The sequence below is a fragment of the Centroberyx affinis genome, unplaced genomic scaffold (genome assembly GCF_046629955.1).
Source record: "Centroberyx affinis isolate AG114_WGS23_722 - 3 ecotype Tasmania unplaced genomic scaffold, CSIRO-AGI_Caff_v1 ptg000196l_1, whole genome shotgun sequence".
Classification (NCBI taxonomy): Eukaryota; Metazoa; Chordata; class Actinopteri; order Beryciformes; family Berycidae; genus Centroberyx; species Centroberyx affinis.
The window spans coordinates 12109-38414 of NW_027278889.1; the positions used below are offsets into that span (position 1 = coordinate 12109).

At 41.3% G+C, this 26306-nt stretch overlaps 4 protein-coding genes across 4 annotated transcripts; 2 read left to right on the top strand and 2 right to left on the bottom strand.

The window, feature by feature from the left end:
• Window positions 1-1621: 1621 nt before the first annotated feature.
• eif4ebp3l (eukaryotic translation initiation factor 4E binding protein 3, like) lies at window positions 1622-5722 on the bottom strand. The gene is made up of 3 exons (XM_071538430.1): window positions 5309-5722; window positions 3247-3423; window positions 1622-1967 (listed from the first exon to the last, which is right to left on the bottom strand). The coding sequence occupies exons 1-3, from the start codon at window positions 5439-5441 to the stop codon at window positions 1939-1941; spliced, it is 339 nt and encodes a 112-aa protein (XP_071394531.1). The 5' UTR covers window positions 5442-5722; the 3' UTR covers window positions 1622-1938.
• Window positions 5723-9638: 3916 nt separating this feature from the next.
• On the top strand, window positions 9639-19523 carry acsl4a (acyl-CoA synthetase long chain family member 4a). The gene is made up of 15 exons (XM_071538369.1): window positions 9639-9754; window positions 11893-12474; window positions 12572-12749; window positions 12847-12956; window positions 14568-14706; window positions 14836-14986; window positions 15713-15836; window positions 15972-16043; window positions 16207-16346; window positions 16516-16688; window positions 16789-16863; window positions 16987-17175; window positions 17380-17494; window positions 17779-17936; window positions 18115-19523. The coding sequence occupies exons 2-15, from the start codon at window positions 12118-12120 to the stop codon at window positions 18270-18272; spliced, it is 2139 nt and encodes a 712-aa protein (XP_071394470.1). The 5' UTR covers window positions 9639-9754; window positions 11893-12117; the 3' UTR covers window positions 18273-19523.
• A 44-nt stretch (window positions 19524-19567) lies between these two features.
• nxt2 (nuclear transport factor 2-like export factor 2) lies at window positions 19568-21870 on the bottom strand. Its single transcript, XM_071538394.1, has 4 exons — window positions 21690-21870; window positions 21266-21352; window positions 20995-21139; window positions 19568-19874 (listed from the first exon to the last, which is right to left on the bottom strand). The coding sequence occupies exons 1-4, from the start codon at window positions 21702-21704 to the stop codon at window positions 19690-19692; spliced, it is 432 nt and encodes a 143-aa protein (XP_071394495.1). The 5' UTR covers window positions 21705-21870; the 3' UTR covers window positions 19568-19689.
• A 121-nt stretch (window positions 21871-21991) lies between these two features.
• psmd10 (proteasome 26S subunit, non-ATPase 10) lies at window positions 21992-25492 on the top strand. The gene is made up of 5 exons (XM_071538381.1): window positions 21992-22216; window positions 22357-22455; window positions 23216-23362; window positions 24479-24645; window positions 24834-25492. The coding sequence occupies exons 1-5, from the start codon at window positions 22103-22105 to the stop codon at window positions 24985-24987; spliced, it is 681 nt and encodes a 226-aa protein (XP_071394482.1). The 5' UTR covers window positions 21992-22102; the 3' UTR covers window positions 24988-25492.
• Window positions 25493-26306: the final 814 nt, after the last annotated feature.

Genomic DNA, 26306 nt, shown 5'->3' on the forward strand with positions numbered 1-26306 from the left:
TACAGCACCTTAAAACTGCCTTGAAATCCAAACTGTGGAATCATCATCCTCAAAACAAATGTTTCCTGAAGGTTTTTAGGCCATGTCTAATGAAGGTTTTTAGGCCATGTCTAAAACTTCATCATCATGAACTGAAATAATTTATGTATTATCAATGAATCCACGATGACATACTTGAAATGACTGCTCAAATAAAGCAACTGGCAAAACAGCAGTTAAATTTAACCAGCAGGTGTAACGCCCCGCCTCACTCCTGCCCCCCCAACCACACCCTGCAAAGTGGCTTCAATACATCTGGCCTCATTCCTCAAGCTCTGCACTGCAGAGACCAGGAATATTCCTACAGTCTCTCTCTAATCTATGGATTAGTGTCTGGAACAAGCATGCATATCGATCCTGACCTAATGCTGATACAGTGTGAGAGGCTGCTGGAGCACAATATGCAGAGATCAAATTTCTCACCTTGAGCAAAAATATACTTGTGTCTGTTCTTACTCTACTAGTCTGAAGCACCTGCTCATGTGTATTGTCTATTCAACACAGATCAATCAACAGTTCGCCAGTGTGAGGGCAGGACATTCCACCAACGTACTAAACACCATTTATGCCTCTTAATTAAATCCATATGTAGAGTAACATACCATACATGTAACAGTTACGTAACTTTTTAGTAAGCTGCTGGACAACATCCAGGTTTCTGTGGTCACATGCTTTCAACTTCCACAGGGTTTTATAAGGGTCTGTTAGAACAGACCTGACTCATGGAGGCATACGCCTAGACAGCCTAAGCTGTAAACCAGGTACTTTTTAAGAGCATATTTCAGACCCATTATCTGCAAAAAAATATTCAAGCCTGGAGAACACTTATTTTCTCATAAACGCCCTAGTATTCTCTTAAATATTATACAATGGGGTTTAAACAGGTTTCAAGGGCCAAAAGGTCATGTCTCTCAACACATAAATGACCATGTGAAACTTCTCTAATTCAGTTGAGAGTAAACAGCTAAAAAGTATGTACATAGTAGCTTGTGTAAGGTTGGTTACTGGTGAAATGAGTTCTTGCCCTACAAATAAATGCTTGTGATCAGCATGCAACATACCGTAGCCTGGAAGTGCTACGTGGTTGAGATCTGTGCGTCATTCAACTCTGTGATAAGATAAATGCAATGTAGCAGGAGTGCAGCATAGGGGAAGGAACACATATGCATATTTAAATGGGTCTGAATGTTTTCAGGTTGAGCAAGTGCACATTACATTATTTCTGTCATGTATAACACGCAAAATAATGTGTTAATAGTGTTTTCTACATTTAAATAAAACAAAAAAAAGACACAAATGTTGACAGTTTGATTTTTTTTTTTTATTATTTGAAATTATTCACATTTTATCTCTCCCTCCATAGAAAAACAAGGAGCCGATTTTCAGTAGGCACTCGCCCCCCAAGTTAGGAGACCCTCGTACGGCCATCACAAGGGAATAAGCTTTCCGTTTTGGGGAAAAAAACAAAACAAACAAAACTGATGCCTGCAGTGAAAAACCCTACTTTACATGTCTTACTGTAATCATTTTATATTCCCCAGCTTAAAAAATAGGCTACATAGTACCATAGTCTTATTTACAAAAGAAAAAGATAAAAAAAAAAAAAAAAAGTGAAATCAAAACCGATCATTTCCTTCCTGCTGCCGCTCTGAAGTGAGTGTGCAACCAATCCTCTCATTTAATGGCCATCCTCTGCTTAATACTCTGGTGCTTTTTTTGTTTTTTTTTAGGGTCAACAACACCCTACAGTTTTCTTTTTTTCTCTTTTTGGTTCCTCAAAAAGGTTTTTAAAAAAAGGAAGTGGAAAAAAAACGCTTAATATGCAACGCATAACGGTCATTAGAACCACAGAGGCACTGGAACTAAAACATAACTCTCCACAGGAGGTAAAACTGGAGCTCAGATGTCCATCTCAAACTGGTTGTCATCTGTTAGAGAGAAAGAGAGAGACAAGGAGGAGAAAAGAAGGTGGAGATTAATAACAGTCAGTTGGCACTCGTGTGTTAGCACCCAAAGCTCAACCACACCCTAATAACGGACAGCAGGGAAGGGGTGCAAGCTGCAGCCCTTATCAATACATTGTCAAGTCCCAAAAAAACACCACTTGAATAAACGAGCACAGATCCCTAATCCAAAGCCCATGACATACTCTGTATGTTTACCAACCCAGAGAGAAAGAGGGTCACCCCTAATCCCCGTGGTCTTTAGCTTGACAGGAAGAATAGAGCAGGATAGATGGATGGTTGGCTATTTTATTCCAAAACAAACAGCAGCCTCGACTTGTCCATGACCGTTGTCTAGAGAAGCGTTGTCTATCTTTGGCCACACGGTCACTGACAACTCCTCTGCATGGTCATGGCCAAAACAACATCCTTTTATCTCCTATAACTCAATATGTCCTCTACACTGCAGATAACTATCAGATATACTGAAAAGCCAGTAAAAAAGGCAGTGATGCATATTTCCAAAATAATGTAGGATATCTTTCCTAACACCTCAGCAAAAACAGATCAACAGCACATGCTACTATCGGCCTGACAGATAGAAAAAGATAGCCTATCATATACATAGTATGCAAAGATTGCTTGTTGAGTGATAAGTGGCTGGCCTAGTTTTGAAGGTGCTAAAAGCCTGGTTATGCCCAGGAAGGCAACAGCCACTGACAGACTGAAATAACACATGGTGATAATGACTCAGAACTCTTGTGGCTTTACCCCCCATACTCAGTCCTCAACGGGGCAAAATATAGGTTATGGCACTGCAGGAACACACGATGGACCTATCTGCTGTATTGCCATATGTCAAGTAACACTCATGGGAACGTAAAATGCTGACCATCATGTTGTAAACCAAAGTTAAAGGCTGTCACTGTACAAAGTTCATGAGAACATAACATGATGACTAGAAAGAAATGCCTTCTACGCACAAGGATTCACCAGTTCATATAGGCCTCCATTATTAGATTGATAATAAAATAGTGTACTGTGGGGATTTCACAGAGTTTTCATATAACACAGGAAGAGTGAGAGATGAGATGTATGGACAAGGTCACTCAATCCAGTAATTCCTGTTTTTACTTACTTTAATCCCCCCACCCCCAACTGTATGTGTTTGCACACGTGTACCTGTGCACGTGTGTTTACCTGCCAGGTCACTCCACTTCTTATGTATATATAGCTAATCTACTGTATGTGGTGGTATGTTTACCTGCAAGGTCCTTCTCCTCTTCCTCAACCTCCTCTTTGAGATCCTGCAGTTTCCCCATGGGGTGCGTAGCGGGTACTGTTACCCCAGGGATCTGGGGCAGACAGCATGGGGGGGTCCGGGCAATGGGTGAGTTTCGACACTCCAACAGGAATTTCCTGTCATAGATGATGCGGGTACCTGCGTTTAAGAGAAAGAAAGGGAAGGGGGTTTCTTAGTGATAGCCTAGTTAATAGAACATATCTCACTTGTTGTACATTAGGGGGTGTTATGTTTACTTCTCCACTACTGCAGAGGGGATGTGAGCCAGGAGAGGAGGGATGTGTGTGTGTGTGAGTGTGTGTGTGTGTCAGCTCAGCCTCATGGTCAACAGGCCTGCTGGACACATACCAAACAAACACACCCTGTTCTCTATGCGGGGAACAGAGGGGAGGGATGAAGGCTGCCTCTGCAATCAGTTCTTGGAAATCAGAGCACATGTACACATTCTGTCTTTGGACCATGAGGCCTTGAGATTAAACCCATATGTGGCCTCCTCTGGCTGGGTTAAGGCTTTAGTATTGCCAGCTGAAGCAACGTGCCCATGTGTATATCCATGAACAGCTTTCAATCAACAGTCTGACACTCAACCCAATACAATGATCCAATTAGAGGTGACATGATTTTACCTCCTATGCCAATTGCATACAAAACCACTCTAACTTTCCACATCAAAATTCTACTTTGCATGTCTCACTTAATGTCAGTCTGTCGCTACAAGCTCCAACTTTCAAACTTTGGCCAACGGCACATTAAAACTAAGTGTCTTGAATGGCATGTTGTGATAAGTTGAAGTTTGCCCAGGACTCGGCTGAGTCAGGGAGTGGTATGCTAATCATGTTATTCTGTACTGGAGTTTGAGCCGTTCTGTACAGTATCAGTTCACCCACTTCATAAGGAAAAACATGTTACGTAATAACTGGCTGGTGAGCGGCCCATCCTGGACAAAAGGGGAGCAAACCAGAGAAGGGAGAAGGAAAATGGGGCGAGACAAAGGGGCTGGAATGCAAACCTTACACAAGTGCGGTATAACTATGCAGGACAGTTACTCAAAAGGGGTCCTGCAGTCAGTCCCTTGCCTGCACTTTTCACTCCTATACCTTCCATATACCCCCGTGCACAACATGTTTCCTTTTCCTCCTCCTCCTAACTTGAACAGAATGTTCTCTACTATTCCTGAAATGCAAGGCAGAGGGCTGCGGGGATAGGACAGCCTCCAACTCCTCCACCGCTACCGAGGCCAATCACTTCGCTGTTCTGACAGCTGGAGCCGTACACCCCCTCCGGATAAGAGGTCACGGGGTAGACAGCTCTTGTTGTCATTTGACGTCAGTGTTTTTCCTGCAACCAAAAACACGACTGCATGTGCCCAGAGCCCACATTATCATGGTGGGATATAACTTCATGCCTTCAGCTGTTTAATATACCATGTGAGACGTTTTGTTCACTTTTCCAAGTCAACAGACAAATGCACACACGACTGGTAGTAAACTTATTTACAATACGAAGCTAAAAGCCAAACGTGACTGAGCAGGATCGTGGTCAGCAACAATGCATTTATAGTAATTTCTTAATGTAGGAGTTTAAAAAAAAAATAGATTCAAAAATGTATATGCGATTGATATGGTGAATATTGGGTAGTTAATTCAGATATTTACACTATCTGAATACTTTTAATATGCATGTGTGAATTCCAAGGAGCGAGTAGCATTCTGTAACATCTCGCGAGATTTTAGGTATATTTGTACGTGCATGAATGCACAGATTTCAAAGATGCAAAAGTTTACTAAATCTTACATGCCTCCCCCCCCCCCTTTTTTTCTTTATTGTATAGTTTATTGATTGTGGTGCTCTGCAAGCATTACATTTAATTGTTTGTATTGCACACGATTGCCTGTTGATTACACATCTACAAGTTCTACAATTATAAAAGAACCCCCCAAAAAAGTTGACTAAATCTACAACAACTTTACCTCGCGACAAAATGAACCTGAACATTGAAAAGTTGCAGTTTAAACGTTCTTACCTCCGGGCGTGGTGGAGAAAAGAGTCCCCCCGGGTGTCTGGCTGTAGCAGTCGGGCAGCTGAGACCAGTCCTTCAGGGTGAGCACCCTGGTGGGGATGGGGCAGCTTTTAACCTGATTTGTGTCGGTCGACATACTAGAGCCTTTTGGTTGCAAGCTAAGTTGTTGCAGGCAGAGTTAGAGAAGTGTATCTTTAACTGAGACGCCTGAAGTAGCAAGCTAAATGTGCCGTTGGCTAATAAACCTTACACACAGACAAAATACGTCAACTTTTGTCTTGCAACTACCACTTCCTAAAAGTTATCCCAACTTCAACTTGCGAACAGAGAAAGTACTAGGAAAGAAGTTGGAGTTTGGAGCTCTGTGGGTTCGTCCGACAGCCAGCGAGCAAATGCTACCATGTGCTGTATTTCTGCCACAGCTGCAGCAGTGACTCGTGATGTTTTTGTGCAGCAGCTAAGAGACACGTGGGGGCAATACTGATTTGGTGCGAATGTTTTCAATGCAGGCTGGTCCGTGAGGGTGGAGTTAACAGCGAAGGGGCGAAATGAACACAAGATAACTAATAATAATAAATTAATCATTGAATATGATGAGAATTATGAAAAAAAAAGAAAAGAATCATTCATCACGACCATTTTGCCATTTAGGCTATCGTTTTATGTAATGTGTGTATTGTATAATGCAGAAAAAGCTTATCTAAAGTCTGCCTTTGTATAGTAATAATGTATAGTAATAGAAGAGGGCTTAAATGAAATGCTTAGACTAATATATTGACTGCTATATCTGCAGGTGTGCAGAACTGATAAATATAATAATAATAAATATTGAAATCTCACTCCAAGATCTATGTTTAATTGAAGTGTCTTGTGCTAGTTAGCGAAAGTGCTTCTCTACAACATGTCAGTGCATGATGCAACCTAATGCAACCCACCATTGTTCTTTGGCTTCACAGATTAAAATGGATGGCTATGAACATCTGGCCGATATGAGATAATAGCTAATCATTATTTTGAAACTGGAAAAACTTCTGTGAAGTAGTGTGCAGCCTGCAGTCTGCTCAGCTGTGAACAGCCCACAATAGCACTTAACCGAGTGGAGTGGAGCCCAGAGTAAACATCATCAATAAGATATATCCACAATTTTCATGCGTTTCATGTGGACCTTTCTGGAGTCAACATGGAGGCTGTTTGCTGGGCAGTCAGAGGTTGAAGGTTGGAAAACTGCACAAAACACAGCTTCTCTCTCCAGGGATTGTCTGGTTTACAAAACACGCGCGCCTCATCTCCCTGCTACAGGCAGCTCACTTGACGGTACTGCCACCTACAGGCGCGTGTACTTCGGATCAGTGTGGGACCCATTTTCTACAGTTTGTTGGGACACCATGTGGGGAGGGAAGCACTGGTGACTGGCTGCCTTGATTCCTGACAAAATCCCCATTCATGTTCACACTGACAAACACAAAATAATTTCCAATGGAAAAATTAAATGTATGATTAATATGAGTTGTTTTGGAATAGGTAAGGCCAGGGTGCGATTTGTAAAGAAAAAAACAAAAAAAAAAACCCAAACAAGTAATTAGAAGTAAAAGTAAAAAATCCTTTATGTACAAACCTAAAGTTGTGTTTGGAGGCTATCTATGTGTGTGTGTGTGTGTGTGTGTGTGTGTGTGTGTGTGTGTGTGTGTGTGAGAGAGAGAGAGAGAGAGAGACGGTAGGTCAGAGATGTTAACCTAATGCCATCATGTCCAACACCCCAACATTTCATTTACTGAGACAGAAGAACTCAAGGTTTTATTAGGAGAAAAGTAAAAAAAAAAAAAAAAGAATATTGATGCAAAGTTTATAAAGTTTAAAGTTTAAAAATGCTCCCCCACCCCTATGCGTTGACTGTATGTATTGAATTACTTTTACATGCTATTGCTGATATGTGGAGAGAGAGAGAGAGAGAGAGAGAGAGAGAGAGAGAGAGAGAGAGAGAGAGAGAGAGAGAGAGAGAGAGAGAGAGAATGTGTGTAGCCTATAGCGTCCACACTATCTGCACACCATGCCTACACAGACGTTTTGTAATATAGCAATGTGACTGAGAAGAGGGAATCGGATCAAAGAGGGAATTGGAGCGACATTTCATTTTGAGCCTTATAATCCTTTCAGCACACCATATCAGCCTATTAGGTCTCAACTGAGTTATATAGGCTAACATAGATGTGTGCCTTAACATCCTTTTTCTGCAAGCCGGATTTTTATGCAAGCCTGAACGTAGCTATATTGTCTACAATAATTTGGGCATAAGAATGACGCACATAAGATCCAAAATTAGACCTACTCATTTGTGATTGATCAATTGGCTGTTATGGCTCACAATATCTAGGTGTGCGTAATGGCTGTGCGTAACGATATAGTAGCTTTGGTGCCGTTAGAGCCCGAATACAGTTTTATGGTCTGGCCCAAGGTGATGGCCAGGTTATAGGTGTGCTAGTCATGTGTTTGTGGACAGCAGCGATGCTAATTAATATGCCAAATACAGGAATGTCACTGAATAAGAAAAAGGCCGGTTAGCCCATAATCTATCATTATGCCTAATTAGCCTGGTTGTAGCCTAAGATTTCCCACTTACCATTCTTTTAGCAAAATATTTAGCTTTGATGATGGACCTCCGTCTTTTTTATTATTACACTTTTCCCTGTAGATGGATCATCCTTCCTTTATCCACATATCTGCATACCTACGAGCTGTTGTCCCCACCGGCGACTAAATTTAGCTAATGATCAGAGGTAGGGAAATCAAAAGCAGATAGGGAAATCCCCCCACCCCCCGGCACAACGTACCCTGGATAAGGTTACAAACTGTATCCTGAAGGGTAGGGGGAGGTGTGCATATCCAACCTATATTTAGGTCAGGTGCTGGATAAAAAGTCATGAAAAGTGGATGAACAAAAAGAGGGATTTAGCAGTGTACAGGTGATTCCATCAATGAAGGAAGATTTATTTCCATTTAAATAAAATTCAGTGTACACTCACTGTAATATTCAGTCCTATCATTTCCTATCAAGTTAGTCCTACTCCAGTACCACAAGAGGGCGACATAATGACTTTAATTTGGTGGGATAGTGATATAATAATCAACAGACAATTCTATAAATGAAATTAAACTCCATCATAGTGTTAGTGTATTCATTTTACGGCTTAGCCCCAGTTTATATTACAGATATTTTAACTCCCCATGTACAGAAGTGTAGTCTTACATCTGTAAAGCTCTTCTGGCACTTCCAAAGTCTATATTAAAGACAAAGGGTGATCATGACTAGCAAACTGTGTCTTTCTTAGAAGCACAGATGAAAACAACTTTCACAGTCTTCATTTAACTGATAACCTGTTACTGCTGCAATTATGCTAATAGCTTTGTTTATCTGTTTGTTAGGGGTGAAATATAGTTTATGGATGCTGCTGAATAGGCCTATGAACCTTTAGGGAATTTGTTTTGTTCTTTTCTTTTTATTTTACAGCGCTTTATAACTTTGCTAGGATAGGTTTCGCCCTCACTGAATGTTAAATGGTCCACTTTATCAGTCTACAACCCTCAAAGATTGTCGTCATAGCCTACATCACACAAAGGCATCGCTGTGTCTGCTGACGCTGTCTGTTTTTATACATTTATAGCCGTATATCTTCATGATTTTTACAGAGTTAAAGAGGTCGCATTTAAAATTACAGACCTATAATCAAAACGACATACACAATGGCCAGTGAAAGAATCAATTGGATTACTCCAGTTTACTAACATAATGTGATTTCCTGCATATAGCCTATAACTTGGGATCCCTTTAATCACCAAAGTGTATATACAAATTAAGGTAAACATGTGTTTTCAATTTACTGTAAACATTTGTTTTCACGTGACTTTTTCCTACGAATGAGAATTCCTATGATATATTTTAGGATACCATACAAAGATAACAGCAAATTATGAGTCCCTATAGGAAAAGTAGAGGCACATTGTGGGAATATTATAGATACCACAGGAAATTAAAATACCATAAAGTACGACATCACTAACCTACATACTAGAAATATTATAGCAATGAAATATCGTGTGGGTTTTTCCAGTAATGTGCAATATTGTAATCATCACATTACTAATCTGTTCTTCGGGTATGTTTACACAGTAACCATAGAAAGTGATGTTGCTAAAAACCGGTTCAGATATATAAACATAGACAAAGAGGCGTCACTTCCTGTAAAATATTTGTCATAAAGTGAACCTGAGGCGGGGAAGGAAAAAAACACAGAACAATGAGGGAAAGCCTGCTTCGACTGCTCATTGGTCCAGAAATATGGAATCAGATGACGTAGTAGTTCCGGGTTTCTAGTGCGTGAGAAAAGGTAACTTTCGGTCATTTTTCCTGGCAACGGAGACAACGGCCGACCGGGTTTGTTGCTGCTGCTGAAGGTAAGAATGTGACAAGCCAGCCAGTTAAGCAGGGTATCACCCGCTAGCCGGTTACTGTAATCTTATTACTACCGTTATCCGTTTGTAGATGTGTGTTTGGGTTAATTTGTACGGACAATAACGAAATGGTCTTACGTCCTCAGTAATCAACTTGCCGAGGATTGCCCAAATGATACAGGCAGTACTAGCCAACGTGTGGCTGCTTTGTCATCTTTTCTCATGCCATCCCGCTCCTGGCGTCTGCTTTTGCCAGTGTGTTAATGTATGTTTTATCGAGGTTGGAGTCGCCTCAAAGGGCATCTTACTCTGAAAGGAGACGTTAAAAATGGCTCTTTCATTCTCTGCCATAAAATTCGTATTTTATTGGTTTGATTTTAATATGCTATTTTTATGATTTTTGGACAGCCAGGGTTAGGTTTTTTTTTTAATATATGAACAAATCTCAGAACTAGTAGAAACAAACGAGCCCATAAAGAACACTTAACTTGATTGAATGGGCACTCTCTGGTGTGTAATAGTAATCTCAATTGGTATATTTATCCAAAATGTCTGCCTTATGTTGCCCAATGTTGCCACGGAAGTGATAATTGATTCGACTTAACCGCCACAATACTAAGTCTCACACATCATACCGAGTCTCACACATCAAGCCAAGGCTTATTTCCATTACAAGCTTGTCCATCTTTTGGGTCGGGCATATTCATGTTTTGCAAATTAAATGATTTGAATTATCTATGCTATTCATTCAGGACCCATAGCAAGACGATCTAGTCTTGAATGTGATTAGATTAAACAGTGCTTTTCAGAGCTTCTTCATTGTCTCTGAAATGGTAGCCTCTCTTGACAGTCTCCCTTATCTGTGCTGCTGAAATGGAGACCAACTTTGTGGACACTTTGCCAATATCCAGTCTTATTTAACTAGAATGGGTATGTTTACTGGATCAGAACTGTTAGTGTTACAGTGAAGTCAGTCTCCCATTCTTTCCTCACTTTCTGGAGCATCCAGAAAATGCCTTTTGAACGCAAAAAGACATTTATGACGTAGACTGGAGTTGTTCAACTGGAAAGAGTTGTTCACGTTGGGTAGGGTCATTTTTTCCTTTAAGCTGTTGAGTTGTTACTCATATGTTTCACCAATCCTGTTGTAAATTACACAATGATGTAGCGGTCCAGGTAGAAATCTGTGTCAGAGCCTATTACAAATAACTGCTTTTTCTCATGAGTCATGTCTCTTGAGTTCCACACTATAGGAGTACTGTATCTTCAATGATGTTAAGTCGAACTGAGTGAGGTTTGAGGGTTTTTTTGTTTAGACCAGTTAAAATACAATAAAGACTTCAGTCAGTTTCCACTCCTGGAGTCAGCCTGCTCTGCGGTGTCATTAACAGATTGAGCTTGCCCTGGAGTGGCCTGTCCCTGACCACCGAGTGGGGTGAGCCTCAAGAGTGATGTCATTGGTTGTCCATGGCTCGATCCTCTCCAGTATAACTGACAGGGCTTTGGTCATTGGCCAGTGGCTGGTGTGGTCAACAGGGCCGTGTCTCAACTCTCTTTATACCATCCTTCCCAGACCTCTTCAATACTCTGGTCTTTATTATCGAAATGCAGACAGGTGCTTTTTCATCTTTTACTGAACGATACAAGGAAGGTAATTTGCATCGTTGAAACACGCCCCAGGTAGCCTGGCATATAATGCGGTCATTGAGGATTGACACACTCAAAGGGGATGTGGTGTACAGAGAGAGGAGGTGAGTCTGTCGCAGTACGGGTGAATACTGAGTGCAGTTCTTTGCTGGGATAACATAGTCCTGAAATCAAGAGGCGGTTATCAAGAGAATGGTTTAAATGACTTTCTGAAATGGATAGAACTGGAGATTTATGAGATGAACTTTGTAATTAGCTTACTTCACAATGCTATGTTTTATCTGGGTTCTACTTTTGAGGAGATTGTGCCACTAGACCTAGTTATTAAACCATACCACTTCCTCCTCAGCACAGCATGTGACTGATGTTCTCCTCAGATACAGAAAATCTTATCAAAATACTGTCAGCTTCTGTGAAACGTACTGGGTGACAAGCAATTCTGCTTTTGCTTTTTTCTGATGCTGTTTTCCTTTTATGTTTTGTTCCAACTCTAGGTGTGACATTTGGAGGACCAGTGGACCGGGTATTTTCATCCCAGCTTTAACGCCAGATATTGCTGTTTTTGGATCTTTGAAGTCCTCTACGCTGAGGGCTTTTCTCTTCGTTAGGTTTCTCCTCACGCACTCCAAACATCCCACTAAGACTCCTCCATCCAAAACTCGTGTGACCACTAACCGCCTCACCGGTTCCCTTCCCCACAAGCCCCTCCAGTGAACAATATGGGTCTCCGGTCAGACTCTGCCCTCCACTCCGTCCTCCTTTTTCCACTCCACCTCCTGGTATGGCTGTACTCCGTCCTCTCCTTCCTTCCCTGGTACTACATCACTGGTGCCGGGCAGAAGACAGCCCAGTCCAAGCGGATCAAGGCCCTTTGCACATCAGGCAGTGCAGAGGGGCCCTACCGCTCTGTAGACCACTTTGAATCTCTGGCCAGGGAGGACTTCCCAGGCAAGGACACCCTGGATAAGCTGTTTGAGCATGCTGTGCAACGCTTTGGACAATTAGACTGCCTTGGCACCAGAGATGTACTGAGTGAAGAGAATGAGACCCAACCCAGCGGTAAAGTATTCAAAAAGGTATGTATGCCCATGCTTCACTTTATTAGACAAGGATTTATGGATGATTGTGAGAATAAAAATGTCTAATTTAGCATCTGACTCTTCCTCCTGCTAGCTGATCTTGGGGGAGTATCAGTGGCTGTCCTACCAGGAGGTGGACTCCATGGTCAGTCAGTTTGGCAGCGGACTGGCAGCCCTCGGGCAGCAGCCTAAAAGCACAGTTGCCATCTTCTGCGAGACCAGAGCAGAGTGGATGATTACCGCCCAGGCCTGCTTCAAACACAACTTCCCATGTAAGGATGTTATGCCATGTGGCTAAACTGGGAATCACGCTACTGCCGACTGCTTTTCTGTTTTCACTCACTGACGGTTTTGTTTTATTCTCTACAGTGGTGACATTCTATGCCACACTAGGAGAGGAGGCAGTTGCTTTTGGACTGAACGAGACTGGAGTCACACATCTCATTACCAGCACGGAACTGCTCGAGACTAAACTGAAAGTGAGCTACTACCCCCTCCAGCTTAAAAATTTTATCCTTACAGCACCTCATCAGAACCACTCCTTCAGAGCACAAGGGGCGCGATGATCCTGTTTTAGTCATGAAAAATCCTGCCAATCCATATAGGCAGCCCTGAAAATCATGATGAGCTGATAATTTGGGCCTAAAGAAAATTGAATTTCATTAAATCAAAGTTGTCAGATACAGAAGCCACATAATTCTCTCTAGTGCAATCAACTAAGCACATACAGATTGCTTCAGCCTCCTGCAAGCTTCTGCTGGTGCATGAATAGGTGTAGAAAATGCAAATAACTCCAGAGGGATGGACTCTATTTAGCATCTATTGAGACTTATTTGAATTGGAAATCCATTATTGAGCGAATAGTCCTCTATGTTACGGTATAGTTAAATTTTCAAGCTGGTGTGGTTTGCTGGGTGAAGATGGATAATATTCACTATATTTATTTTCAACATATAATTTTGCTTGACAAGCCTCAACCACAATCTGGATACAACCACTTTTTAAATATTAGGCACCACCTGCTCCATGTCAGAATAAAGAGTGAATGTGGAAGAAGGTGGGGAACTGAAAGCTGAGAGAAACAGAGGCAGCTCCTCGTGGGCTATGTGTATGGATTTGTTTAAACTCGGTGTGCTTTTCCAGAATGCAAAGTCATGATGAGGCCAAAGGCAAATTGGGTAACGAATGCATTATCTAGTAAAATATCTCATCTGAATACGATAATATCTCAAAATTATAGTCGCTAGCAGCAATATGGCGGTTGGGAAGAGCCTAGCCATTTGGAAGAAGGTAGGGAACTGAAAGCTGAGAGAAACCGAGGCTGCTCCTCATGGGCTGTGTTAATGGATTTGCTCTGTGTGCTTTTCCAGAATGCAAAGTCATAAGGCCAAAGGGAAATTGGGTAACAAATGCATTGTCTAGTAAAATATCTTATCTGAATATGATAATGTCTCAAAATGATAGCTGCTAGCAGCAACATGGCAGCTAGGAACAGCTTAGCCGTTTAGCAACACGGTGTTTTGAATAATTTGATAACGTCTCTATGAAGTTTTGTATTCTGCACAATCGAGTACTGACTTGTTTGTGAATTTTAAAGTCACATGCTTAACAGGTTATGAACTAAAGTGTAGCTTTAGGATGATTGCATTGTACAGGGTTGGTTCTCTTCAGAGAACCAACAATAGCCCATGGAAATTGTTAAGAGTTTACAGTAGCTGGTTTTAGGACCATAAGCAGGCCATGAACTGATGAAGTCATTTCAAAAGTAGGTTACCCTTGAGGTTGTTTAGCATTATGAACAAGAGTTTGGAAACTAACCACCAGGGACAGAACATGAGGAGTTTCACAAACAATAAGGGCAGATTTGAAAATTAATTGTTAGGGATTCAGTATCTTGAGGATATTTCAGTAGGGCAGATGCTTGGTTTCAATGGATCTTTTCTCTTGCTACTAGGTCATTCTGCTGCCTGATATAAAGATATCCTGTATTATGTCTATGTACACTGACACAGCAAACCTTCTGATGTGTAAAAGGCGAACAATGTCCGTCTTGTTGTGATAGCAGTTCTGTCCTCTTTTTCTCTGTCCAGAGCGTGCTTCCACAGATCCCAAAACTGAAGCATGTGATCTACGTTGACCAGAAGAACATGAGCACAGAAGGCTACCCGGCAGGACTCGCCATCCACAGCATGCAGGCTGTACGAGAGCTGGGAGCGCTGCCTGAAAACAGTGCGTATTGCTCTGTCTAATATGACCCCGGTTGCTTTTATCCTGCTTTTTGTGTATCTGCTTACATCCCTGACTATATTCAGTACCTTCCATTGCATTCCTGATTAATATAACGTTCTTGTCTTCCAGTGGGTCGGGCGATTGTGAAGCCGCAGCCCTCGGACCTGGCAGTGGTGATGTACACCAGTGGCTCTACAGGCAGACCCAAAGGAGTCATGATCGTCCACAGTAACCTGATTGCTGGGATGACGGGCCAGTGTGAACGCATTCCTGGGCTAGGGTAAGTATATGTATTGGTGACTGTGTATATAATTTAGTGTGTACAGCAGGGTTTCTTCAACCTTTTGTAGTTGTGTCCCGCCCCAACTACAAAGATGCTGCTCACTCATATTTCAGAGCAATTCTCATTTATAGTAAATTGGAGTATTTGCACTTGTTATTTGTATGCATCACACACACTCGGATCGAATTGCACGTTTTGCCAGCGTTCTTTTGGCTGTTCCAACTAAAGCAGTGATTTAGGCTATAAAAATATAGTAAATATGAATCCAATTCCATCATAATTTCGGATATGGACCATCTTTTTAAAAAGCAGAATAACCACCAATTTGCAATCTAGAGGAGTAAAACGGCAATTAAATTTGTTGAGCCACCAGACTGCCTGCCAGAATTAAGACAGTTCTGTATCCCATTCTATACTCAGTGGTACTCATTTTATCAAGGCGACATTTTCCCTCTTTCTGAGATAAAGAATAGATAAACTATGTGTATTACAAACTATGAACCAGGAAATCAAACTGAAAGATGCACATAGTAGAAATGATTAAGGCCTGCATAGCCACAAAAAGACACACTAACAATGAGTAGTTCATAGGATACTTTAAAGTGTAGTGTGTGTTGAGGTGAGGGCATATTGTGCTGGACAATCTCCCTAATTGCTTATTACTCCATGAATGAAGCTGCTGCCCCTAAATCTAAATTACTTTCTATCCCTGTGTTCTGGCAGGCCCAATGATACCTACATAGCCTATCTGCCCCTGGCTCATGTTCTGGAAATGACAGCAGAGATCTCCTGTGTGACGTATGGCTGTCGGATCGGCTACTCCTCTCCTCAGACACTGTCGGACCAGGTAACACCCACCTCTAGTCTGGTGTAGTTTACATAATTTCTGTCAATCTATATTCTTACATTCCTTTATTAGCCTAATCTATGTTGCAGTTTGATGATGATTGCCTTCAACTGTTTTTTCTCCTGTTCCCTTAAGTCCACCAAGATAAAGAAAGGAAGTAAAGGAGACAGCTCTGTGCTCAAACCCACCCTGATGGCAGCCGTGCCGGTAAGAATCCATCATTACTCAGTCCTCTCTTCTGTTCATCATTCACTCCTCCACTTCCTCTCTCTGGCTCTCCCCCCTACCTCTGTTTACTCAATTTTACCTACGCCCTGTCCTCAGCCATGGTATAGCTCCATCCAATTGTTTTTTTTTCTCTCCTAAAAAGGAAATCATGGATCGCATAAACAAGAATGTGATGAGCAAAGTGCAGGAAATGAGTTACATTCAGAGGACGCTGTTTACATTGGGCTACAACTATAAACTGGAGCAGATCAAGAGGGGCTATGACGCACCGCTCTGCAATGCGTAAGAACCTACTCTTCTCACTCCCTCTTTGCCCTTAGTGTATAATGCAGTTGCGTTGTTCTACTTAAACTCAAGCACAGGACAACAGAACCGAATTCATTCATATTGAATAATAATGGGACCAGGTTTTGGCATTCTCAGTCATGTATCTCCCTGTCTGTGTCTGCAGGCTGTTGTTCCAGAAAGTGCGGGGCCTGCTGGGAGGACGGGTGAGGATGATGCTGTCAGGAGGGGCGCCGCTGTCCTCGGCCACTCAGAGATTCATGAATGTGTGTTTCTGTTGTCCTGTGGGCCAAGGCTACGGCCTGACTGAGACCTGTGGAGCAGGCACCATCACAGAGGGTGAGAGAAAGTTAAGAATGAGGGGAACGGGAGAGAGTGTAAAGGTAGGAATGAAGAACACTGTCAGTAACTTACGAAGGTCCTGTCTCTTAATATACAGTTGCAGACATCAGCACCGGTCGTGTTGGAGCACCTCTCATTTGCTGCGAGGTCAGACTGAGGGACTGGTTTGAAGGTATGGCAGACAAAACATGTTGTGACACATACTGTACTTTCAATGCAGAATAAAAAGCATTTCTTCATTACAAGGGTGATGAGTTGATGTTTTTACCCCCTCACTTTACCCACATCTTTTCAGGTGGCTACACCACCAAGGACAAGCCTCACCCAAGAGGGGAGATCCTGATTGGCGGTCCCAACGTAACCATGGGTTACTACAGGAGCGAGAGCAACGATCAGGACTTTTTTGTGGATGAGAAAGGTCAGCGGTGGTTTTGCACTGGAGATGTAGGGGAGATCCACCCTGACGGCTGTCTACAAATAGTGGGTATGTGTATTTGTTATTTTTGTAACACTTCAACTCACTTTTTGGCTCATGGCAGTCATCTGATGGTGCTTATGAAAGGCACACTATTCATACTTAATTTCATAGCACTTATCTGTTCTGAATGTGGCTTTACTCCTGACAGACAAGACATTTTTACTTGATTATGTGATGCTGTAATGAATGGATTTTTATTTTCTCATTTAGACCGTAAGAAAGACTTGGTCAAACTGCAGGCGGGGGAGTACGTGTCCCTGGGGAAAGTGGAGTCTGCTTTGAAGAGCTGCGCCCTTGTAGACAATATCTGCGCTTATGCAAACAGGTAAGTCACTTTTATTTATCTAAGGAAAGTCGACTACACATGCTCAGCGTTTCCTGTTTTTCTGAGCAACTGCATTACTAGTTGACAGGGAAAAGTGTTTTTCTCATTTACTTTATCAGCACACAAGTCCAAGTCCTTCTCTAACCTTTTGGCTATTGCCACTCCTGTACATCAGATTATGTCAATCTGACTTGCTGAAACATTTCCAAACTTAAACTGTGGACTTTCAATTTTAATTGAAACCATAGTTTGTAATTATAATCAACACTGTTTCATGCCTGCAGTGACCAGAACTACGTGATCAGCTTTGTGGTGCCCAACCAAAAGAAGATGACGGAGCTGGCCAAGCAGAGAGGCATAGCAGGAACATGGGAGGAGATCTGCACTCACCCTGACATGGAAAGAGAGGTTCTGAAGGAGATCAAGCAGGTCGCCGCTACCAGTAAGAGTTGATCCATGACTTCTCATGACATTGTGATATGGCTGTATTGATGATCTTGACGCAGCTGTGCAGATGTGGAGGTCTCTGTTTATAATATACTAATATGTACCTAGAGACAGGCAAAGTAATTCATTGTAATGTGATAAATCCGTCTTTCTCTTCCATCTCATTCATTTAGTTAAACTCCAAAGGTTTGAGATCCCAATGAAGGTGCACCTGAGCCCAGAGCCGTGGACCCCCGAGACAGGCCTCGTCACAGATGCTTTCAAGCTGAAGAGGAAAGAGCTGAAGAACCACTATCTCCACCACATAGAGAGAATGTATGGTGGCAAATAACTCCGACAATTTCACCCTAAAGCTCTCCATTACCACTTTAACCCCTATTTTGATCTGTAAATAAAGTTTCAGGTACCCGTTTGGATTTTTAAGATGTTTGTGTACCCCAAGCGTACAAATGAGAATGACTTGAACACAAAAGCTGAAGCTGTAGATAGTTGTAGTTGTTGCCTAAACTGTGCTGCTTTTCATTCTTGTGCTTAGAAAAACATAGGAGTTTGATTGTCAGAGAGATCCACCAAAGTGGCACCTCTTATTCTGTGAAAAGGGTCTGAGACCATAACAGCGCTTAACTGCCATCCACGTAAATCTCTTTGTACCAGATTTGTAACTGATATATTTCAAGTATCAGTGTATTCTACATGTTGTTACTGCATTGTTGTTACTCGTTCCATTGATATATTAACAATTATAATTACTATGGCTTGAATAGGAGGCTTCTGTTGCTCTTTGGTGAAGTTGAGGAGTAGTGATGTTACTGTGCCTTCAGTCTGCAGTACTTGTGTACAGTTGTGCAGAAGTAGGTGGCACCTAGATCAAGGCAAATAGTGTAGGGATTTGTTACACGAATGGCTCACCTGCCATGTAATGTTTACCCGGTGCTTTAGGAAAATATCCCCACCGAGGGAGATGCCGACATGCTGTGGGCTACAGAGCTTGGAATTGACGAAACAAGCATTACCCATGGTCAGATCTGCTTATGTCTCTCCATGCTTATGTTCTCCTGGCCAACCATGATATTGCTTTATTTTGTACTTTTATTTTTGTTTTGTGTCATAATGCATTGAGACTGTCAGACCAAATGTGTAAACATCTACATGACTCAGGAAGATTAGAATAGCAAATGTTTTAATATATTAAATTGTCAAGTAGTGGACTATTTATATAGAAAGCACTTCTGTTAAATCCTTGTGAGCACCTTATTTATTAAAGAGCAAGCATGCCAAGCTAAGCTATTAAGATGCTTTTTAGCGTTAGCTATAGTGGATCATAATTGGCATACTGTAAAACCCTGCATAGTTTACCTCAATTAAAACAGGTTAATGTACAATTTGGTCTCAAAAGGTTATCTAAAGCAAGATCTGTTCATTTTAATATTATAGGAATGTTTTCTATGTATTTTCCAAGTGTCGTCTTGTTAATGAATATGCTTCATTAAAACTTTAAGAACATGGACTTTGACAGTCACACTTTCCAATGAGTTGTTCGGTGATACTGTTATATTTATTCCATCATTAGGATCACATGCTTTGTGCAACATTTGTTGTGAATAAATGTCTTTTTTGTATTCAGTGTTGTCTGACATTTTCATTTTATTACAAAACAACGTAGAAACAATCAAACTTCATCTTAATTTACATAACCACTATTGGTAAATTGATACAGGGGGAAAAAAGGAACAGAAGTCAGGAGAGCCTCAGCTATTCCAGTCCTGGAAACGGAAACAGTCACTGGCAATCTTCCAAACAGGCTGGTCACTGTTAGGTGAAGACTGAGCTGTTAAGAGAAAGTTCTGGTTGAAGAAACGCTGCTTGTTCCCCTCAAACTTTACTATTCCACCTGTCACCACAAGCAGTGTAGTCTGGCCTTGGGTTGCTTGTTCTGTGAATGAGGAGAGAGAGATTGATGCTGGATTAGTATGGTTATGCTAGACATTTCTATTTCACTTGTAAACACAATCTGGTGGGTCTTTTTTAACCTTGTTGGAAAATTGAGCATGCATGCCCTTTTACAGCAATGCCCTGCTTCACACTCACACACATTCACACCAGAGAGCCGCCCAGAACACCCTGTTCTACTCTTGGCCACTGAGCTCCACCGCAGCAGTTCGTGGTTAGGTGCCTTGCTCAAGGGCACCTTAACAGCAGTTGTTGAAGCGGGGAGGGGAGGGGAGGGGGGTTAATCCTTTACTTTCCACACCCACATTTTCCCAACCAGTCCAAGTTGGGAACCTTCCAGTCACAAGCCCACTTGTCTAACCTCCATGCAATCACTGCCCGTCTCAAAATGCATTAAAATGAAAAATACATGTTACATGTTATGTTTCAGGTGTTGAAACTGATGGTTAAATCCAGAGGGACAATCAATGAGCACCAGGGTTGGGGTCAAATGAACTCATCAATTCCAATTCAACTGAAGAACTGGAATTTAAAAGAAAACCTACAGGAAACAGATTTGGAACTGAATCGGAATTTCAGGGAGTTGAATTTAATTCAATGAATTTTTGAAATTCTGTATCTGAGATTACACGTAGCATTATACTGAACATCATAAATGTTAAAGGAACCTTTCAGGTGGTATTTGATGCATAACATGTAATCATAATACATACATTATGACTGAATGATTATTTGATTGTCTTTTATTTGATTCATAGTTTGATTTGTAATTTGCAAGTCAAGACAACCTCTTTTAGAAGTGGAATTTCATGGAATTCATGAATGGCCCCAACCCTGATGAGCACAAAAGTGGAATAAAGTTAAATTTCTAAAACACCAAATCAACATTACAAGCAACCCATAGTTAGAGGTGCAAGGATCAAAGCCACAGCACCCAGTCAGTAGATGGAACAAATATTCCTGAGTCTCAAGTCAACTCAGGTCCATAATACTTTCCCTCTAATCCCCACTTTCCTCACATTCAGCTAATGTGACAACCAGAAGGCAAGGACATATTTGAGATTCATCCAATGGCGCTTGAGTTTTGGGTTTGATGGTCTCACCGTGGACTGGCTGACAGTCCAATGTTTGAACCTGGAACTCGCTCGATGGCAGGGAATCAAAAAAATCTCCCAGAGCATCCTGTCCCGACATCGGGTTTCCATTCCACACCAGGGTCGCCTTGTCCAGGTAGAGTCGGGTTAGGTTCTGAGACAAAAATAAAGCAAGATAGATTCTGTACACGTACAAATAATTCAGAACAACTCTTGGGAATTAACAAAACGTTCAGATCATATTTTATGGGTCAAAGAACAAAACAAGACCGTCACTTACCCTCCTTTTCTTATCCATGCAGTCATAATAAATGTTGACAAACTCTTCTGCATACCTGCATGACTGGTCGGCATGGGTCCTGAAATCCTAGTGTGACAATCAATTATGAATGATCACGTGTAAGTTACAGGGAGCATGATCATAATGATCATGACAGCAAAGCTAACACAATTTAACACGTTATCATGGTGCCTGTACTTTTCAAAGAATTAATTAAATATTCTCATTATCGCAACCGATTCCTGATCCTCCCTGTGTGTTTGCACCTGGGTTAACCGGGCACATGTGTTTCCTGATGATTAACTTCATTCTTATTGTCTGCTTGGCACGCTAGCTGGCTAGCTGTACTTGACGTGCATCACACTGGAAAGCTAAACTTAAGGCTAGTTGATATGAGCATTAAAGCAAAAAGTCAGAAGCTTACCACTGTAGACGCCATGAGTACAAGTATTTAGATCAGAGCTGTTTTGATCACAAAAGTACGCCAGGAGGATAGCTGAGAATGTTTTATGTATTAACCTTAGCTGTTTCTTTATTTTTTTTTCTATTTAGCAGCTAGCAGAAGCATTTTGCCCGTATGTATCACTTCCTCAGGGCACCGATTATACCTATCAAAATAAAACGAGTTTTCTTGTTCGTTCCAATAGAGTGAACAGCACTGTCGGGCTTTTATTTTGAAGGAGATAGAAATCGGCGCACTCTAATCCGGAAGTACAATTCATAATTTCCTGAGTCATTGCCCGAGTTCAAACGAAGATGTTGACAACACAAGACAGCAGTGACTGCTAAAGGCCATCATTGCCATTATAAATTTGACCTAACGACTAACGTTTAACAATGGAGGATTCTGTGTCAGATGTCGAGATCTGTAATCTTGCCTATACAGGGCAGTTTGACAAATTAAAGCAGTGCATTTTATCAGATAAGACGCTCGCCTGCAAAACAGACCAGGTATAAATGCTACCACCGAATTTAAATTTCTGGTCTATCACGTTTTTGTTATTCAACTAACGTTGCCTGTCAAAAGCTAGCTAGATGGCTATACTGAAGTGGTTTTCAGTGTTTTGATACTCGTCTTTCTGCCTTTCCAGGTCCACAGAACCGCCCTCCACTGGGCGTGTTCTGCTGGCCACACCAACATAGTGGAGTTTCTTCTTGACCTGGGAGTTGAAGTGAATCTGCGAGATGATGTAATGGTTAAATATTCCAGACAGTTCTCCATCCATTTAAAAGCGTTGCACGTAATGTTACAGTCGAATGTATCTTGCACAGATTATGCCTATAATATTTAGATATCCCCCACTGGGTGTAAGTTATTATTGCACAAAACATTTGAATTGAATTCCTGTGAAATCCTATTCATTCTTCAAAGTATGAAACAAAGTACTAGCTAAACAAGAAACTTTAACAGTATCATCCACTGAGGCATGCGTTTTTTTTTATTTACATACATTTCTTTGTAGTAAATGCAGAGGAAGGTTAACTTGAAATGCACTATAATGTCACAATACTTTCATCTAGTCTGGGGTATTGTATTGATATACTGTGTAAGTTAACAAGTATTATATTTATTCTCAATGATCTTATAATGATGATTTATCACATGATGTTAAAAAAAAGTTATTGAAAGACTGCTTGAAAGTCTGTAAGCTTTTTAGACTTATAAAATCATATTGTCATATCATATTGTAGAACATCAAGAAATGCAATATTGTCATATTATGCCTCAGCATTAAGATAATATTCTGTTGAGAACTCTGATGATTCTGACCCCTAGTAATAAACACAAGCAGGGTTCAGCTTAATAACTGTCACACCAAATGCAGCACTGATAATTATCTTTGATTTGTGGTGCCCCCTTTAAAATTATGAACTAGTCAGTTGTCTGGGTTGCTTAACTGAGTAAGAGTGAGTTCTAGACAAATATGCATTTGATGTATTACTCTGCAGATTTCTTGGACCCCTCTCCACATCGCAGCGTCTGCAGGCAGAGAAGACATAGTGAGATCTCTAATATCCAAAGGAGCTCAGCTGAACTCGATCAATCAAAACGGCTGCACCCCTCTGCACTACGCTGCCTCTAAAGACAGATATGAGGTGAGATTCTCTGGTTGCATGAAACACGGTGGTAACGCTGGCCAGTAGTTTTCTGTACATGACCATATTCCATGCTTGTGACCTTGAACTTCAAATGTAATGGTAAATAATTTGAATGATCAAACCAGCAGCCAGTGTAACAGGGACAATCAAATTGCTGTCTTTCATCAAGTCACCAAGATTATATTATAATGTTGTTAAAATTATTTTGTATAAGAGTGTTATATTTTAAGTTCAAGGACATGGGCTATGGTCATGTTGTGTCGTGTTGAATGAAAAGGTGGATTTTTTTATACGGTCATAATTGTTTGACCCATTCGATTTTCTTTAATTGTGATATAGAATAACCTCTTTGATGATATGCATTGTAGGACGACATTGTTATACAATTATGCAATATTTTGTGATAGTCTTTATAATCTTCTGTAGTGTGGGACAGTCCAGTTAATATTTGTGAACATTAAGAGCTCCATCCCAAAGCCAGATGCCTTATTCGATAGTAGTGTTATCAATTCTGAATCAGAAACTATTTTAGTTTAGCCTCAGGAAATCCCCATCGATACTATTTGTTTTTAAAACAATTTTTCCCAGTTAATATAATTGGAACCACACCATATTTTACATATTGATGATGTCACAGGTTCAAGTGTTAGTTCTCTGGTTTCTGGTTTAGGGGAAGAAGTCGTTCATTATGACACATTTATTGAACTGCCTTGTTAAAGTCAAACCTACGCAACAGGTAGACTCTTCTGAAATTGAAAATGTGGGGATCTCTTAACTGACCAAATAGATATGAATAATCATCAAAAGATTGCGTTGTTAAACGCATTAATAACACTCAACTGTAAAGTCAAATGCCTTAAATTTTTCACACATAGAGATCATTATAGCATCTGGGACTCTGGTCTTGGGTTTCAGTCTCACTTCCTGAGCGTGGGCCAGGATTCGTTTTGACCAGGGTTTCACATATGCCCTTTTTAGCGTGGTTTGCGATACCAAATGGACTAGGATCTGAAAAGTTGCCTTTATATGTGTGAATGAGAAACCACAGAATTTTTTGAAGTAGTCCGCTTGTCCGAGACTGTCAGTAACACACATGGCGTTCCCCTTTTACAGATTGCCCTGCTGTTGTTGGAAAATGGAGCAGACCCCAACGTCACAGACAAGCTGGAGTCCACTCCTCTACACAGAGCCTCCGCCAAGGGCAACTACCGCCTGATCCAGCTGCTCCTCAAACAGAGCGCCTCCACCAACATCCAGGACTCACAGGGAAACACACCACTGTATGTGTGTGTGTGTGTGTGTGTGTGTGTGTGTGTGTAATAGGACATTGTGGCTTGGCACTGTTTACACAAAAAAACAGAAGAATACCTTTTTTTTCAATAGCTCAGGTTCTGTGATTCGTCAATGGAAAACTAAAAAAGGGAAACGTTTACCACCCTGCATGTATTTTTTTTTTTTTTATCACCAGGCACCTTGCGTGTGACGAGGAGCGCGTGGAGGCCGCCAAGTTGCTGGTGGAACACGGGGCCAGCATCTACATTGAGAACAAGGAGGAGAAGACTCCCCTGCAGATAGCCAAGGGCAGTCTGGGAACCCTACTCCGTCGGATCGTGGAAGGATGAAGCATACGCTGACCCACAGGTCATGTTCCAGCTAGGACCCACCACATCACCCAGTTACATAATCGGTATTCTCATCCCCATCATCCTCCTTCAGCAGATCAGTGCAGGTGGAAGATAAGAGTGACAGAGAGTAAAGTTTGACTGAGCTGCACTCTTACCAGCTCCTCAGCTGGGGCGTAAACTACTGCTCAGACTGTAGTCATGTCTGATGACCAAATACCAATGCAACTTATTTTGTAGATTAAACTGTTGTAAAAAAAAAAAAAAAAACTAAATAAAAATCTGTGTTCAACCTACCTGTCTGTAAGATATGTCTGGGATATATTTAACTTCTTATTTACATTTTCTTGTCTGAGCAGATAGGTTAGAGTCAAAATTGTTTAATTAAGCTTAAATTGTTGCCCTACTCCTTAGTGCTTTCACATTAAAGCAATACATCCACGGAAATTTTATTTGCCACCTGTCTTTTTTTAATTTTATTTTTTTAATAAACCTGTTGCCACCATTCATGATTGAGGTAATAGTCTTTCTTGCTTCATATCCTGGACAATTCCTCCTCCCCTTTTTTGGTCACTTTATTCAAAGCCCCATCCATCAGCTCTGTCACGTCTTACACAGAAAGTACTTTGAGTATTTTTCCCCATGTTTTTTATTGTAGCACTTTAATTCACTGCTGAGTGGGTATGTGCACACATTGCAAGGGAATGTCAAGAGGTTCATGGTAGTAGGTGTGTGCTACTGTGGGATGGCAGGTCATAAGCAGGAGCTCCAGTGGACCTTGTAGGCAGGAGCAAAAAGGCCCGGTGACCTCCAGCTCTGCCTCTGCTGTTATTGGAGAGGATCCATCGAAGTGAAACAAAAGTTTATAGTTCTGTGATACTGATCCTCAGAACTACAGCAGTGAGGAAAGGTTTCTCAACTTCACGCCCGTTCTCTAACTTTGGGGAGGCTCCACTATAAGACAGATCTAGTGTAATGTAACGAATGAAAAAGTCACAGATTCAATCCCAGCCAATATGTGTCCATCAACAGCCATGTGCCTGTTAGTGTCCTTGAGGAAGATACTGAGCACCTGCTAAATGCCTAAAAATGGAAATAATGGGCGCTTATGATGAAGATATTTGATTATGTCTCGACTCTCAAAGGAGCCACCCACTACACCTGTGAATATTGTAATACAAAGTAGATATAAAATGCCTTTTCTGCAAAGAACCTACACTGGTAGCTGTCTGTCTGTCTTTATAAACTTTATGTAGAAGTCTCAAAAGTGGTTGGGCAGAGCCAGTGAGGGATGACTCTTTAGTCTTTTTGTACAGTAT

Coding starts and splice junctions, on each gene's coding strand:
- eif4ebp3l (XM_071538430.1), bottom strand. CDS start 5,441: ATGTCGACCGACACAAATCAGGTTAAAAGCTGCCCCATCCCCACCAGG. Junction 3,424..5,308: donor TTTCTCCACCACGCCCGGAG/GTAAGAACGTTT, acceptor TCTTAAACGCAG/GTACCCGCATCATCTATGAC. Junction 1,968..3,246: donor AGAGGAGAAGGACCTTGCAG/GTAAACATACCA, acceptor TCTCTCTAACAG/ATGACAACCAGTTTGAGATG.
- acsl4a (XM_071538369.1), top strand. CDS start 12,118: ATGGGTCTCCGGTCAGACTCTGCCCTCCACTCCGTCCTCCTTTTTCCA. Junction 14,987..15,712: donor GAACGCATTCCTGGGCTAGG/GTAAGTATATGT, acceptor GTGTTCTGGCAG/GCCCAATGATACCTACATAG. Junction 16,347..16,515: donor GACGCACCGCTCTGCAATGC/GTAAGAACCTAC, acceptor CTGTGTCTGCAG/GCTGTTGTTCCAGAAAGTGC.
- nxt2 (XM_071538394.1), bottom strand. Junction 21,140..21,265: donor GCATGGATAAGAAAAGGAGG/GTAAGTGACGGT, acceptor TTTTTGTCTCAG/AACCTAACCCGACTCTACCT. Junction 19,875..20,994: donor GGACTGTCAGCCAGTCCACG/GTGAGACCATCA, acceptor CCTCATTCACAG/AACAAGCAACCCAAGGCCAG.
- psmd10 (XM_071538381.1), top strand. CDS start 22,103: ATGGAGGATTCTGTGTCAGATGTCGAGATCTGTAATCTTGCCTATACA. Junction 22,456..23,215: donor AAGTGAATCTGCGAGATGAT/GTAATGGTTAAA, acceptor ATTACTCTGCAG/ATTTCTTGGACCCCTCTCCA. Junction 23,363..24,478: donor CCTCTAAAGACAGATATGAG/GTGAGATTCTCT, acceptor CCCCTTTTACAG/ATTGCCCTGCTGTTGTTGGA.